Source organism: Sus scrofa, chromosome 13 (genome assembly GCF_000003025.6).
Source record: "Sus scrofa isolate TJ Tabasco breed Duroc chromosome 13, Sscrofa11.1, whole genome shotgun sequence".
In the NCBI taxonomy this organism is placed as follows: domain Eukaryota; kingdom Metazoa; phylum Chordata; class Mammalia; order Artiodactyla; family Suidae; genus Sus; species Sus scrofa.
In genome coordinates, this window is record NC_010455.5 from 22,814,773 (window position 1) to 22,831,062 (window position 16,290).

Genomic DNA, 16,290 nt, shown 5'->3' on the forward strand with positions numbered 1-16,290 from the left:
AGACTGAGGACTGCAGGCTGCACCCACAGCCAGCACCAAGCAGTCACATGAGCAAAGGGGAGCCTGGAGCTACTACGGCCTCAGGCCCTGCCTTCAGGCCCCACCCAGGCCTCTCAGCAACTCGGAACCCTCTTGGCACCCCTGTCCCAGGACATCTTGCTTCTCTGGCCCCTCACTCCCCTCTCAGCCCCACACCTATGCTCGCCCATCCTTTCCATCAGGCACGGGTTTCCCTCCAAGCCCTGTGTCTGTGTACATTCCTCTGTATGGGGCAGAGCCCCATTCCCCTCTGTTACTCTTCCTGTAGAGTGTACAGCCTGCTTCATCTGCTGATCACAGTCCCAACATACTCCTGCTTTTCACACTTCATCTTCAGCCTCTTCTCCTCCTCTTCTATCACTGCCTCTGAAGGGCTGGTCATGCAGAGCTCTGACCATTCTCTAATACCCCAAGTGTTTTCAGGCTAGGTCTCACATTCATACTGTTTCCTCTGCCTAGAAGCTCACTTCTCATCCTTATCAGCCTGGTGAACTCCTATTTATCCTTCAAGGTCCAGGTCAGATGTCCCCTTTTGTGATTCCTTCCCCTTGAGATGGGGGGTAATGGTCCTTAATTATCCTTCTACTACAGCTTTCATTATGCATATTTATTTTGATATATTTTTCTGTATGTCTGCTCTAGACTGTGAGCTCTTCAAGGGCAAGGCTTGCGTTCCATTCATCTTTGTAACTGCTTCAGGCTGAGCTCAGAGCTGGGGCTCAGTGAATATGAATCAAATTGAATTTTAACAGGTTTGAATTATTTTAGGGAAGTAGCTGATTTCAAATGAATTTATTCAAGTTTTAATTAGTTCTTTCCTCCTCCCACCTCCTCTATCTTCTCTCGCCAGCTCTGCCTCTCTCCTAGCTCCATGGTTCAGGCTCCCCAGTCAGAAGCAGAGACCAGCCACTCTAGGAAAGGCTGCTCTTTGCCCTCTGATGGCTGGTTACTGGGGCCTGGGAGTAGCCTGGCTTCACGTCCCTTGAGGTATCTGCTTCTATAAGAGACCCAAACAGAGTTAACGTTGTGGTGTCAGGTAGACGTTTTCCCAAGCCAACATTGAAGGGCCTTCCTGTGGCTTTGCTGGGCCTGCGCCTCCGCTGCAGGCCTTCCTGGGGAGGGAGGTGTTCTAGGGAGAGCAGGCAGCAACTAGAGCCATCCAAGACCTGCTGGGCTGTGGACTAAGCTCTGACCTCCACCACAAAGACTACCCCAGAGCATATGCAAAATGAAGGAGTCATTTCACACAGATGAGGCCCAGTCCTCCTGCCCGCTGGTTCTGGAAGTCCCCCAGACCCTCCAGAGCATGGCCAGCCTCCCTTTCCCCCTTGGGAAGGGCATCTGCTCCGAACTCAGACCCAGAGCCCAGTCTGAGGCGCATCTGGTCTGAAGCACCACACAGCCCTTGTACTGACTGCACCAGGCCTGGGGGAAAGAGGAGGGAACCTTGTTAGGAATTCTCCATTCTCAGGGCATTTGGGCCCCAGGCCATCCCCAGGGACAGCTATGACTGACCAGTGTGCTGTCCCTGCCGTTGCAGGTGTACGTGCTGAAGCGGCCACACGTGGACGAGTTCCTCCAGAGGATGGGGCAGCTCTTCGAGTGTGTGCTTTTTACTGCCAGCTTGGCCAAGGTGGGTCCTGCTGCCAGCTCCATCCAGCCCTTCCACCCCTGCCCTCTGTCTGTCAAGCTCCCCTCTGCTAAGGTGAGGGGAGCTGTCTCCATGGTGACAGGTTCCCACCCCAGATGAGATGGATACAGACCATATGCGCAGCACCAGCCTGAAAGGCTTCAGGGTTACCATAGTGACAGGAGCTCTGGGAACAAATGCTCCATGAAGTAGCTGCATGCAGCCACAGAAGCTGGCTGTCCACCGACCAGGAAGCCAGACATGTCCAGCATTTGACAGGGCATCTGCATCCCATCTGTTGACTGGCAACCAAACACTAGAGACTCAGGCCTCCACTCCCTGGGGTTAGCCTCCATGGGTTTCAGGGGGAGGTAAGTGTTAAAGGTTCATCCACCTGCTGGGGTGGAATGAGAGTTCTGTCTGCCCCCGGTCCTGGGCCCTTGGGCCAGTTGCTTCCCTTCTCTTGCCTCAGTTTCTCCTGTAAGATGGAGATGAGTCCATCTGCCTCATTGGGTGGCTCAAATGAAATAACACCCATAAAGAGCTTGAGACAGTGCCTGACTCCTACTCAGCACGGGTCTGTGGAGCACCTGCTGTGTTCTACACATTGTGCTGGGTGCTGTCACATGGTAAGTGCTTCTGGTGTTCATTGTTTATTACCACCGTTATTCACGATAAAATCTTTCACATATGTTTTGGTCCTGTGGCTTGGTGTGACTCTCTGACCCAGTGTGCACACTGACTCTGAGCAAAGAGAGTGGTTTCTTTGCCCTCTCCCTCTGTTTGAGGAAACCAGCAGGTTCACAGGGCTGGCTCCCCGGAAGAGATCCTTGCCATGACCGTGTCTCAAAGCCTGAGCCTGATGGGGCCAACACCATCCATTTGTTGGTGGCACTGCCAGTGTGTCCATGGACCTCTGAGGGACCCTGAATGGCCCCAAAGATGATGGGTCCCAGGTGAGCCATCTCCCTGTCTCCAGACCTGCTCCAAGGACTCAGACAGCTTCCTCCCCCATGTTCTGTGTCTGGGTGGCTCCCTTCACTGCGTATAAGGGAGTCTTCCCCTAGGTTCCTAGTGCTGGGCATTGCTGGTTTGGGCCATCTCGTTGTCATGGCTGAGAGAAGAGAGAGTCCAACCTGTTCACATCCTGCCAGGCTCATCACCCACGAGGCCGTAAAGCACGGGCTGGTGGAGGGAATCCAAAGCCTGGGCCGATTTCTGCATATTAAAAAGAGGGCGTGGCCTCAGGAAGAGCATACTCATCCCTGGTGGGTACTCTCAGATGAACAGTACCAAGACTAATTGTGCCGTCGTGCCCGACAGCTCCTCTGACAGTGCCCTGGGGGTGCTGAGAAAGCTCAAGGTGCCAGTGGATTGAGAGCTGTTTTTCCTTCCGCAAGATTGAAAGCTCTCTTACTTGGCATCATCCCCAGCTCTCGCTTAAACATCCTTGTTCGATCTCTCTTCCAGGACCGCTCCCACCTGCCCCTCCATCTGTCTCTTCAGCCCTTCTCTGGCTGCTACTCCAGGCTGGCTCCCTTGAATCAGCCCCCAAGGGCAGCCTTCTAGCTTCTCTCCTCCCTGGTGCACAAGCTCTGCTGACAGGTGGTCCTCCCCAGTTCTTGGCTCCAGGCTCAGCCCCTGGCCTGCACCACTGATACAGAGGACCTCCTGGCCTGCCACCCAGGGGCCTATGGCAACCCTTGGCAGTCAGAGCCCTTCAGTGCCTGCTTTCTCGTCTCAGTGTCCTTCATTCATTCAGTCCCCCAGAAAGTGTGTATTTAATACCTACTGTGTGTCAAGCCCTGTGCTAGGTGCTAGGGATCTTGAAGAGGACAAACGAGACAGTCCCTGCCCGCCATGAAGTTTACCTTCCCCACATTCATCTCTAAGGCCTGGAGCCCCAAACTCAGGCACTCTCTTGAAAGATGTATGCCACTGCCAGCGTTAAGGATTATGAGGAAATTAATCATCTTTTCTAGCTAGAGTCACAGCCCCCTCCAAAGCCCATGTGACACCCAGCTACCCTCACCAGCCGAAAACTGCAGTGCCCTGAGCTCCCCCTCCTTGGTCAGCAGGAAATCCAGCCTCCTCCTGGACTCTGCCCCACCAGGTTGTCTCTGGAAAGAGAAGGACTTGCCCATGGAGCCAGGGTGCTGCGTGTAGCCCTGCATCCTGCAGCCGGGCCGGCCTTTGCTTGCACTTGGGCTGCTGTGTCTCCCACTGCTGGCCTTCCCAATACCACCAGCCCTGGGTACCTCCCACCTCCCCGGCAGAGCCTCTGGGCCCCTAGGAACCCCTGGCTGTGCCCCTCACTTGGGTTGTGGCGCTGAGGCATGGCCTCACCTAGCTTGGAGCTGCCTCCAGCCCCAGCCACTCAATCTGATCCAGTCTTGTCGACATCTTTATTTATGAAGATTTTTCCCTCAAAAATAACCTCTTTATTTCTTTATCTTTAGCCTACTTTGGGGAAATTCCTTGAGAAAGGGTCTACCAGGATGAGCCTCCATTGTGAGTGGGGTTCATACTCCCTCCCCTGACCCTCCTGGCTTCACCTAAATGGAAGTGGTGTCTGGGCACCACCCTACGACAGACAGGGGCTGGGCGGAGCACCTGCCCAGAGCACTTCTGGGGGGCAGCATGGCCTTTTGCTCACAAGCCAGATTCCCGGTCTGCTCTTTCTTTCACTGATGAAACTGATATTTCCTGAGCCCCTACCATGACGTGGGTACCCAGAAGGTGCTAGGGATAGTGTGGGGAGCATGACAGGCAAGGCCTAGGACCTGACAGGGGACATATCATAAGGTAGTTATCTCACAGGTGGTGGTGAGGTCTATGGAGGCACAATGGCTGTGAGGCCAGTGAGTATCCAGGGAGGAGGGTGCAGGCAGGCTGGGGAGGTGGTCAGGGAAGCCGAGGTCTGAAAAATGAGGAGGCAGAAGGAGAAGCTCATGCAAAGAGCTGGGAGAGAGTGTTTCATGCAGAGGAGACGCTGGTGCAGTTTCTGACCATGTGCAAAGCCAGGTGGCTTGAGTGACTTGAGGTGGAGCTCAGAGGCAGCAGGAATTGTGCTCTGTGGCTGCTCAGAATCCTTTGAGGAAGCGAGGTCCACGTTCCAGTGCAGCAGGAAGTGATGTGGTCTGACAGATGTCTTCCTGCAGCCGCCCTGACAGCTGCGAGGTGAATGGGTGGAAAGGAGGCCCGAGGGGAAGAGGGAGGCTCTTCTGGAGGCCAGAGATTACAGAGGCCCCACCGAGGGCAGTGACGGCGCAGAGAGATGCTGGCGGATTCAAGACAGTTTCGGAGTTGGAACTGACAAGAATTTCTGATGGATTGGATATGAGAAGTGAGAGAAATGGAAGAAGAATCCAGGGTGTCAGGAAAATAACCAGGATCTTGAGACATACCCAACTATTTAAATCCCTTTTTAGAAGAGTAATGTGGATCTTGCGGCAGGAGGTCAGGGCTTCTGGGCTTTTCTGGGCACCCAGCCCTCACCGAGACACCTGATTTCCAGTACGCAGACCCCGTGGCTGACCTGCTGGACCGCTGGGGTGTGTTCCGGGCCCGGCTCTTCCGAGAATCCTGTGTTTTCCATCGTGGGAACTATGTGAAAGACCTGAGTCGCCTGGGACGGGAGCTGAGCAAAGTGATCATCGTGGACAATTCTCCTGCCTCGTACATCTTCCATCCTGAGAATGCAGTAAGTAGCCCCCAAGAGAAAGGGCACGGACCGCGATCTGAGCTCTCTAGCCAGGTGGCACCCCTTTTCTACCTTCAAGCACCTGCCTAGGGTTTCTTGGCCTTTTCCTTAGTGAACTCCCAGTCCTGCCACTTGGCAGTTCCATGACCTTGACCAAGTTCTTTAACCTCACTGAGCCTCATCTGTCACATGGGGGCTATAGGCCTACTGATCTCATAGGGTTGTGGGAGGATTCAGTGTGGCAGGGCATGAAAAGCACTTAGAACAGTGCTTGCGATGGGTGAGTGCTGAATGAGCCTGTATCTTCTTAGCATCTTTGGCGTTGTGACGGAGAAGATTCCATCTGTCATTAGCCTCCTGGAGCGGGCAGCTGCCCAGGACTTTGTGACCCCTGAAGACTGAGAAGGCCTAGGTGACCTCTTCAACAGAAGTATTAAGAATGAATAAAACACTTCAGTGAGGTCTTCAGATAAGGCCACCAGGCTTTACCACCTTGTAATGATGTCTAAAAAGCAGACAGTGGGAACATTTCCTACATAAAACTCCTGAAGCATGGCAGCTTGACCCAGAGCAGGAGAGATGCCCTCCCACCTCCTGCCCTTCATTTCCAGGGAGGAAAGGACATACCCGCCGGTGACTGCTTGTCCAGAGAGGATACGTCTGCCCAAGCCCAGACCTCAGACTCAACAAAAGCCTACCCAAGCTCCTTTTCTTTGAGGCTAGAACTCTGTTCTCAACTTATAACCAAAAAAAAAAAAAAAAAATAGAGTTCAAATGAGATTTAATTAGTGTATAGTCATTGTTTATTATATTTCAATATAATGAGTTGATCAAATTCACCGTAATGTATTTTGTGAAGTGTCTAACAGATAAGAGTTACTTTTTAGCATAATCCTAATTCCCTTATCACATCTGACAAAACAGTTACTTAATAATATCCAGTCTTTGTTTTTCTTTTTTTTTTTTTTTTTTTTTTTTTTTTTTTTGCTTTTTAGGGCCACACCTGCAGCAGCATATGGAGGGTCCCAGGCTGGGGATCAAATCGGAGCTGTAGCTGCTGGCCTACGCCACAGCCACAGGAACACAGGCTCCGAGCCACGTCTGCGACCTACACCACAGCTCATGGCAATGCCAGATCCTTAACCCACTGAGCAAGGCCAGGGATTGAACCTGAGTCCTCCTGGATGCAGATTTGTTAACTTTTGAGCCACAGCAGGAACTCCTCTTTTCCTGTCATCTTGAAATGTTTTCTTACATTTGGGTCATTTGATTCAGAATCCAAAGAAGGTCCACACATGCTTTGGTATTGTGTACTTTCTGTGGTACCACATCACAAGGCATATAATGTCAGGTTGTCCTACTTTTAAAGGTTTTATTTTTTTTGATAGTTATTTCCCCAATACAATTTTTTTCTACTGTACAGCATGGTGACCTAGTTACACATACATGTACACATTCTATTTTCGCACATTATCATGCTCGATCATAAGTGACTAGACATAGTTCCTAGTGCTACACAGCAGGATCTCATTGCTAATCCGTTCCAAAGGCAATAGTTTGTATCTATTCACCCTAAGCTCCCCAACCACCCTCACTTTTAAAGGTTTTAGATTGGAGTTCCCATCGTAGCTCAGTGGTTAGTGAACCCGACTAGCATCCATGAGGACTCGGGTTCGATCCCTGGGCTCGCTCAAGGGGTTAAGGATCTGACATTGCCGTGAGATGCGTTGTAGGTCTCAGATGTGGCTCAGATCCCACGCTGCTGTGGCTGTGGTATAGGTCAGCGGCTACAGCTCCAGCTGGACCACTAGCCTGGGAACCTCCATATGCCGTGGGTGTGGCCCTAAAAAGACAAATTTAAAAAAAAAATTATTAAGAAAGGTTTTAAATTGATCTCTGGTGTCAGTTGTTGTCAGCCTGATCCATCCATTTTTAAATTTCCCATCAACCTTTCATCTAAAAATTTGAGCAGTTGTCGATGATCCTTTGAGCTACATCTGCTGTTTCATTAGGAATTGCAAAATGGTGATTTCTAAATTCTGTCATCCTTTCTGCATTTATTGGCTGGAATTCTTTTTTTTTTTTTTTCCTCTTTGCATCTGCACATGCAGCGTATGGAAGCTCCCAGGCTAGGGGTCGAATCAGAGTTGCAGCTGACCGCCTACACCACAGTCACAGCAACACCAAATCCAAGCCACATCTGCAATCTACACTTCAGCTTGCAGCAGTGCTTGATCCTTAACCCACTTTGTGAGGCCAGGGATTGAACCTGCTTCCTCGCTGACACTAATCAGATTCTTAACCCACTAATCCCACAACAGGGATTGGCTCTATTTTTTTTTCAAATTGAACTTGCTCTCATTGACTACTTGGTTACCCTAAAATTATTTGAATGTTTGAACAAGGAAGTCAGAGTGAAGTCTTGGTTCTTTTTCTTTAATTCTGCAGTTTTCATAGTGATGAGGTGATGCTCTAACAAATGCCCAAAGTAGTGGATTTTTTTTGGATACCATTATGAACTCACGGAGTTTTTTTGGTTATAATTTAATCAATTTATTATTCTTTAGTACATTCAAATGTTCATCTTTGGCCAGCAGATGCCCGTTCAAGTAACAATAATCTTTGATAGCTTCCTGCTTTCTGGTCCAATAAGATGTTCCAAGCTCATCTTGTCCACTTCTTGGCTCTAGCACTGGAATCAGCCATTTTTCTATGGAGTGAAAATGGTATTTAGAGACCAGAGTTTGGGTGGATTCTCACTGTAACTGGGATTTGCTCCCAGCCCTTTCTAACCGGGCAGAGCTAATATATACTTATTTTTAGAGTGAAAAGAAATTCATAAATTCATATTGGTTTTCCAATTCACTTGTAACAGTTTTTATTTAATTTGGTTTTTTGTATTTGTGTCTCCTTCTCTTATGCTGAAACTCTTGATTCCTAAAGATACTAACATCATTACATATTTGATTTATTCTATAGTATATGCTTAATAGTTTCAAGATAGCATTGTTTTAATATTACTATTAATAAGACAATTAAATGCATTTAGGGTTTTTGAGAAATTTGCAGAGTACTCTGTTTCAGAATCATTTGAAATCATCCTGTCTGTGGTCACGTCACTAACCTTATATACACTAAGGTTCTTTTTTTTTTCTTTCTTTTTAGGGCCACACCCTTGGCATATGGAAGTTCACAGGCCTAGGGGTCAAATCAGAGTTGTACCTTTTGGCCTATGCCACAGCCATAGCAACGCAGGATCTGAGTCATGTCTTCTACCTACACCACAGCTCATGGCAATGCCAGATCCTTTAACCCACTGAGCGGAGCCAGGGATCGAACCCACATCCTCATGGAGACTAGTTGGGTTCATTTCCACTGAACCAGAATCATGGGTACTAGTGGGGTTCATTTCCGCTGAGCCAGAAGTGGAACTCCTACACTAAGGTTCATTCTTTGTTGCTTTTTTTTTTTTTTCCCCTTAATGGTTTCATTTTAACTCAGTTATGTAACACGTTTACATGGTTTAACGGTAAAATCATCCACAACGATAAATTCAGAGAAGTCTTAGGTCCATTGCTTTCCTCTCTCCCATTTCTGCCCCTTCCCCAGGAGTAGTCATTTTTGCTTAATCCTTATGTCATTTATTTTTTTAAATTGCATAATGAATTGTAGGTTTCTAAGCAGCCTCTAGATTTGTGAAAAGGTCAAAAATATTACTTTTAAACTTTTTTGGATTCCCCTAAGTTTGTTTTTTTTTTATAGCTCTTCTCTGCACCCCTAGCTACTACCCACTAGCCTCCCCACCCCTATGTGTAAAACTAAGGGAAAATCCTATCTTTCCCCAGCTTCAGAATATCCTGAATTTTGTCTGATCACTGCTAAGCAGGACATGGTCCACTTCTTGTCATGCGGTCTGGCACGGTGACCCCAAGAGGAACCCCTTTGATAGCTTTTACATGGGCTCTCTGATGTCAGTGGTTGGCCGGTGACCTTTGGCTCCAAGTGCTCTGAGGTGCAAGGAGCTGATTTGATGCAGTAAACAGAGCTTTTTGGAATTGGCAAGTAGCTAGGCTAGTTCTCACATGTCCTGCATTCTAGCTACCTTTTCTGTTGCAGGAAAATACTTGCAACCTTTGCCTTCCTGGACCATCTCTTGAATCAAGTAGATTTGGATTGATTTTCGTTGGAATGGGAGAACAAGCAAGGTGGTGATGCAATTCCTGGTGGCCTCACAGTTAAGGACTCAGCGTTATCACTGCTGTCCCGTTTGATCCCTGGCCCAGGAACTTCTGCATGCCACAGGTGTGGCAAAAAAATAAAAAAATAATAATAAAACAAAAACAAGATGATAATTTCAGGATACCCGCCTCCTTACCAAAGGCAAATGTTAAAAGTACAGTGACTCTTGCGAGTTCCATGGTGGTCTAGTGGTTAGGATTTGGCACTTTTGCCACTGCAGCCCTAGCTCAATCCCAGGTCTAGGAACTGAGGTCCCACAGCCAAAAAAAAAAAAAAAAAAAGTGCAGGAGAGTTCCCATCTTGTCTCAGTGGTCAAGGATCCTGACTAGTATCCCTGAGAACTCGGGTTTGATCCCTGGCCTCACTCAGTGGGTTAAGGATCCAGCGTTGCCATGAGCTATGGTTAGGTCGAAGACGCGGCTTGGATCTGGCATTGCTGTGGCTGTGGTGTAGGCTGGCAGCTGTAGCTCCTATTCGACTCCTAGCCTGGGAACCTCCATATGCCACAGGTGCGGCTCTAAAAAGACAAAAAAAAAAGAAAAAAGAAGAAGAAGTACAGGGACCTCATCAGGCTAGAAACAGCCCCCAGCCCTGGATACAGTTCTGCTGCCCCTTCCACACACTTGTCTTCCAGGTGCCTGTGCAGTCCTGGTTCGATGACATGACGGACACAGAGCTGCTGGACCTCATCCCCTTCTTTGAGGGCCTGAGCCAGGAGGACGATGTGTACAGCATGCTTCACAGACTCTGCAGTAGGTAGCCCGGGCCTCCAGCCGCCGCCCGCCTATGCCCTCCAGGACCTCAGCCTTGGGACCCGCCCGGCCTCCGCTCCCCGGGAGCTGAGAATGAGGACACCCTGTGCTCCAGGCCACAGGGTGAATGTGGCCATACCTACCTGGTTTCTTTTTTAAGAACAGAAGCAACTATTTTAAAAACAAAAAAAAAAAAACAAAAAAAACTCTTTTAACGAATTTCATAAAGGGACATGCATTTTACTGGATTTGCTTTTCTTAAAACATACCAAAAAGGAAAAAAAATGGAAAAAAAAAAAAAGCTTGATATCAATCAGACTTCCTTTCAACTGTCCTCCCCTCCAGCAGACAACCTGTCCCCTTCGACCCCAGCTCAGAGGAGCTGACCCAACTCAGAATCTCTTTCCTACAGGATGAAGTGCCTTTTTGAATGTTATTTTAAGCTGAGAGTTAATTTTTCTATATGACATATTTCCAGACATCTTTTAGTCTTTTATTGTCTTAGATTCTCTAAGATAAATATGACAATTTTCTAAAACCTGGGAGGTGGGGGTGGGAGGGGGGCGGGTGACAGGGATGGGGTGTGTCATGGGAGCCTGTCTCCCAACAGGTGTGCCGCTCTGACCACCTGTGGCATGTGGCAGGGTCGGGCTCCCGCCACGAGATTTTGTGACTGTGTCAGTGTGTGAATTCATTTCTGACCCAGTTTGGAATGTATTCTGCAATCGTGTGGCTCAATGCTTTAGGAAACGATAGATTCTTTTATATTATTCTTATAAGTTCCGATGGTGACAGATTTGTCTTGAGGTCACATTTTCCCCTTGACAAGTGGCATCATGTCACTTCTGCTTTCACACTACTGCCATACTTCTGTACGTTTTTTGTTTGGCTGTTGTTGTTTGGGGGTAGAGCAGTTATAGGAAACTCTGAAACCCTTAGGTAGTTTCCCTGAAAAAAAAAAAAATCTGTCTATTGATTTTTAGATCTTTCCTTTCCAAAAGCTGGATACACGTGAAGATGTTTGGGAATTTTCTTTGCTGCTACCGCGCTGCCACCAAATGGAATTGACCAGCGGCTGTTACACTGTTCTTTGCCACCGTGCCTATGCTCAGAATCTGCTCACTGCTAAGCTGCAGACAAGGACAGGGTCAGAAACATAGGTGTCCCACCCCATTGCAGACTGCAGACTGCCTTCCCTCCCTGGCATCAGCCTCGGGAGTTCAGGAGGACACAAAGACAAAAGGGCCAGCACAGCTCACCGGCGTGGGGCTCATCTTAAACTGCAGTCAGCCACGTCAGCTCTTGTGATAAGCTGACCGTTCTCTCTGGAGAACCTGGGGTCCCCGCCAGTCACCACACTGGCGTGGGCCCAAATCCATCTCTTGGGCTCTTTTGAAGCACAGCCTGTTTTTGAGCCGAGGGTTAGGGAGATGGCGTCTGGAGGTGGGACCCACCACCCAGAGCCAGGGAGAGGAGGAGCCCCCCTCCCTGAGCCGGGGCTCCCTGTGCAGCCTTTTCCAGTGAGATGTTTTAAGCAGTGCCATGTTCCTCGTTTGATCAGAAGACAGTCTATAAAGTATTGCCCTTAAAAATAATTAAAATGAACCCTTTCATGTTGGCACCATTGCCTTAGTCCTCTGTGCGTCAGGCCGGAGTTCTAGTGGGAGCAACTGGCACTAATGAGACTGGAAAATTGGGGGGGGGGGGTCAAGGTAAAATTTCTTTTTGCTTTCGTTCACAAACTAGTGAAGCCAGCTGCCAATCACATCCTCCCAGCAGCACTTTGGTCAGCAGACTGCCTTGAATTCAGAAGAAAAGTATTCAGGGGTAACCAGGTCTCCCCACATTCTGAGAGTTCCAAACCCAGTAATTCACATGCCAGTGAAAATAGAAACAGCCCCTTGCTAGGCATGACCACAGAAAATGACAGTTATGTGGCAGGGTCTGCACACGCCATACACCTTGATTTGGAAAACTAGTCATTAAATGAACCCACTGCCTTAAATGTCTTGAATGTTGCAGTCAAGTGTCTGTCATGTGTTGACGTCCACACAGAAATCCGTCTTGTTGAGAGCCTTAGACCCTCACCCATGGCCCCTTCTTAGTTGGCATCCATGGTCTCATTTGGAACAGGGGGCAGAGAGGACTGAAATTCTAGAATATTCCAAGGGAATCAAACCAGGGAGTTGTGCCCCACTTCTGATGGAGTGAAGACACTTGGCAGGCTTGAGCCAGACGCTTCGCCTAGTAGTTGCAGAGACCGTGAGCGCCCTTGCACTGAGCAGGGGCAGAGCTGCTGGGGGTGGAGCCCGGTTCCTGCCACCATAGACACAGAATGTCTCGGGAGGGCAGCAGGCCCTCGCAGGGCTCTGGATTCTGTGCACCTTATTTGACCACGCTCCAAAATTCCATTCTTACTTTAACCCTTGATTCTGCTTTATGTATATAATCAAAATATCTATATCAATATATATTTTTTAATCACCTACATGTAAATGAAGCAATAGAATTCTAACGTAAGGCCAAGAAATGAGATGAATGTTTGGGGTTTATGTTTTTTGAGATAAATACGGGTATTGTTTTTAATTATTACCTTTTATTAAATTGTGGGCTTTAAAACCTAATGAAACCTATCAGCTATTTCTCTGTGCCATAGACTTCCCATGTTACCTAAACCTGCCCCCCCAACCCCCACCCATACCCGCCCCACCATCACCACCTCTTTTTTGCCAAATGATAAATCTGACCTCCTGAGTTTCCATGGTCCTTTTTGTATCAGGTGAAAATACGGTCTCCTGGACAAGTATTTTTAACATTAAGGTCTGGAACAGGATACTGTGGGTCGGGGACCCCGGCCCCTGTGATATTAGGACATCTCTGCCCGGGCCTGGAGCGGAGGCGCCCAGGCACACTTAACGTTGTTACTGCTCTGTCTTCCACTGCTCTGGAATTCTACGTGTTGGTCCGTGGTTTCACCCATTAGCTGTTTGTAAACACTATGTGTACCTAAAAGAAACACCACCTGTCATCGCTGATGGTGGGGAAGCTCCTTTGACGTGGTGCAATTTTGATGAGATGGCTTTGGAGACATGAGGATGCCCTAATGACACTGACTTATCGTGGTTGCAGCATTTGAACTCTTTTTATATAAAGGAAACTGTAAGTCTATATATAACCTGGCAACATTTTACAACTCTGTATATTAAAGATGGCTTTCTCATAAAATCCAGAACCACACAGCCCGATGGTCAAACACTCGTGACGTTTGTGCCTCTGCTTCTAAAGGTGCTGTGATGGACAGCTGGCATGCCAGGGTTTGAGAAGAGTGGAGAGTTTGAAGTGCTTGCATTTACCTGTGCAAAATCAACTGGCTGCCTCTGTTCCTAATTTACTGTAAATCCGTTCCTGTCTCATTCACCAGGGAGCTTCTCTGTAAAGTAACACCCCCTCCCCAAATGGTGGAGATGCTGGTGTCTGGGTTGTCATGGGTTTCTGTTGGACTTTTGAATGTGATAAACAATCTAGTATCACTTGGGAAATACTACGTGTAGAATGTGCACGTTTCCAGGGGCGAGCATTGTCGGTCAAGAGATTTGCAATGATTTCCTTCCTGCCAAAAATAAATACGTGAAACTGCGCCCTCTTGTGGGTGGACTGCTTCTTAGCGCCTCTCCTCACTGTTCTCTCCCAGCTGCACAGCCTCACTCTGGCACCAGTGCCGGTGCCCCAGCTTCTGGAGAGCACGGGAGGGTGGGAGCAGGGCCTCAGAATCACCAGAGCCATGAGCCTTGACCGGAGGGGAGCTAGGAAACCAGTCTGCCCAGTGTTAGGACCCTGGCTTCACCTCTCCCTCGGGCTCACCATCCTCCTGCAAGGATTCCAGCCTACCCACAGAACTTCAAGTGCAGCCTGAGGAAACGGTAGCCCCCATCCTACCCCCTCAGAGCCATGGCATCGAGTGTGGTACCTAACGCATAGCCCTTGCCTGCTACACTGGCTGAGATGCTGTGGTTACTAGATGAAGAATGGTAAGGGACCAAAAGAGAGCAAGGATATCCAAGACAGTTTTCTCACCCTGGGACATCCTCAAACATTGCCCTCAGCCCAGGCCCTCTGTGTGGGAAATTGAGGGCTCGCTCTTCTAAGAAGTCCTGGTAGTGCCTTGGGCACAACCTCACAACTCTCAGAACTTTATCTAATTTAGATAACAAAACACCAGGGTCGGTGATCTCAGGAAATCGGTCTTTTTTTTTTTTTTTTTTTTTTTAGGGCCACATCTGCAGCATATGAAAGTTCACAGGCTAGGGATCAAAATGGAGCTACGGCTGCCAGCCTAGGGCACAGCAACGCAGGATCCGAGCAACATCTGTGACCTACCACACAGCTCATGGCAACGCTGGATACTTAACCCACTGAGTGAGGCCAGGGATTGAACTCATATCTTCATGGACTCTAGTCCGGTTCATTAACCGCTGAGCCATGAAGGGAATTCCAGCAAATGGGTCTCATTCCCATCTGTGGATGGGAAAACCGAGGCCAGTGAGACAATGCTCTGCCGTTTCTTCTCTCTGTCACAGGGATACAGGATTCTGCCAGACATGTATATTCATCCCAGAGACCACGGAGCACTGTGCGTGTCCGCCCAGGAAACCACAAGAGGCAACGTCCAGCACCTGGTTAGGAAGGACTCGGATAAGCCCTGAGATAAGCCCTGGGAACCAGAGTGTAGGGAACTTGGGAGCAGGGGGTGGATGGGCGGGGCCTTGGGCGGGGCTGGCGTCCAGTGCCCGCCACTCCCACTCTGAACTTGGGGAGGCTTTCCTCAACACTGAAGGGGAGCGGAATGGGCCTTCCAAGATAAGCCTGGGGAGGAAAAAACAGACCATCAGGCGAGGTTGAGGGTGAGCCACGAGGGCGGGGGTGGATACAGGTCAGTGGGACATGGAGGTTATGGCCAGGGATGTGCTGGCTGAGGCAAGCTAAGTTTAGTACCCTTCTGACTCCAAGCTGGGATCCGTGGGAGTGTGGCCGAGTGGGAGGAGGGGTAGCTGAACACCCTTCTGGCTTTGGGGATGAACCAGTCGCTGGCCAGTCTGGTGAGTAGGAGAGGACCCCAAGATGGCTCCCAGGTTTGAGCCCCCAGCAACCAGTGGATGTTGGTGCCATTTGGGAGGCTCTGCGCAGGTGCATCTGAGAGAGGCCTGAGGAGGATGATAAGTGGGAGGGCAGATCTGCCAGGAGAGATGGGACTAGGTGAAGGAGGTGAAGGCTGGGGTAGGTTTAGGAGGAGTAGGGGTCGAGGTCAGAAGAGCAACTCGCGTTTCTATGGTATTTACAGCCCGTGGCCTAGAACTTGGGAGAGAAATAGAAAGGAGACAGAGATTAAGCCTTGAGTTTTATCCCTGCTGGCATCTAAAGGCCCCAAAGGAGACAGCAGAATGGCCAGTGCTGAGGGGAGAAAACTTGGGCTGTGGGTGGTTTCAAGAGGAAGGGGTGGTCTGTGGAGTCCCTGGTTGGTAGGAATGGGGGTAAGGACAGGGAGCCAACCCCCAGCTTTGGGAGGGGGCTCTGGAGGCTCAGAAAGAGCTATTTCCAGAGGGTGTGGGAACAAAGACCAACCGGGGTGGACAGAGAGAGAGTCTGAGATGAGGTAAGGGGACGTGAGTACACGAGATCGTGCTGGGCATGGGGACACAAGGAGAAGGGGGGCAGGTACACGCAGGCAGAGGCAGGGCCAAACACAGTGTCACAAACCATAAACAGAAACAGAGTCTCAAACAGGCATTCTCTCACATCCAAGAGGTCAGACACAAACAGGGACTGGCCAGGGACGTGACATGGGCCTCCCTTACACACGGGACCCTAGTAACTGTTAAACACAGTCACACACTGGCAGTGGGCCCTCCTGGGCACAGATGGACTCAGAT

General features: G+C 49.3%; 1 protein-coding gene across 4 annotated transcripts in view; it reads left to right on the forward strand.

Moving 5' to 3' along the window:
* CTDSPL (CTD small phosphatase like) overlaps positions 1-14,001 on the forward strand; it is a 121,038-nt gene extending 107,037 nt beyond the window's left edge. For 3 of the 4 annotated variants that reach the window (XM_003358363.4, XM_003132112.5, XM_021071661.1), the window contains 3 exons: positions 1,580-1,672; positions 5,187-5,372; positions 10,246-14,001. In XM_003358363.4, coding sequence (XP_003358411.1) covers positions 1,580-1,672; positions 5,187-5,372; positions 10,246-10,371 — 405 coding nt within the window. In that variant the 3' untranslated portion in view covers positions 10,372-14,001. Of the gene's footprint in view, positions 1-1,579; positions 1,673-5,186; positions 5,373-5,683; positions 6,137-10,245 lie in introns of those variants that run through there. The other variant, XM_005669358.3, reaches the window with a different exon arrangement.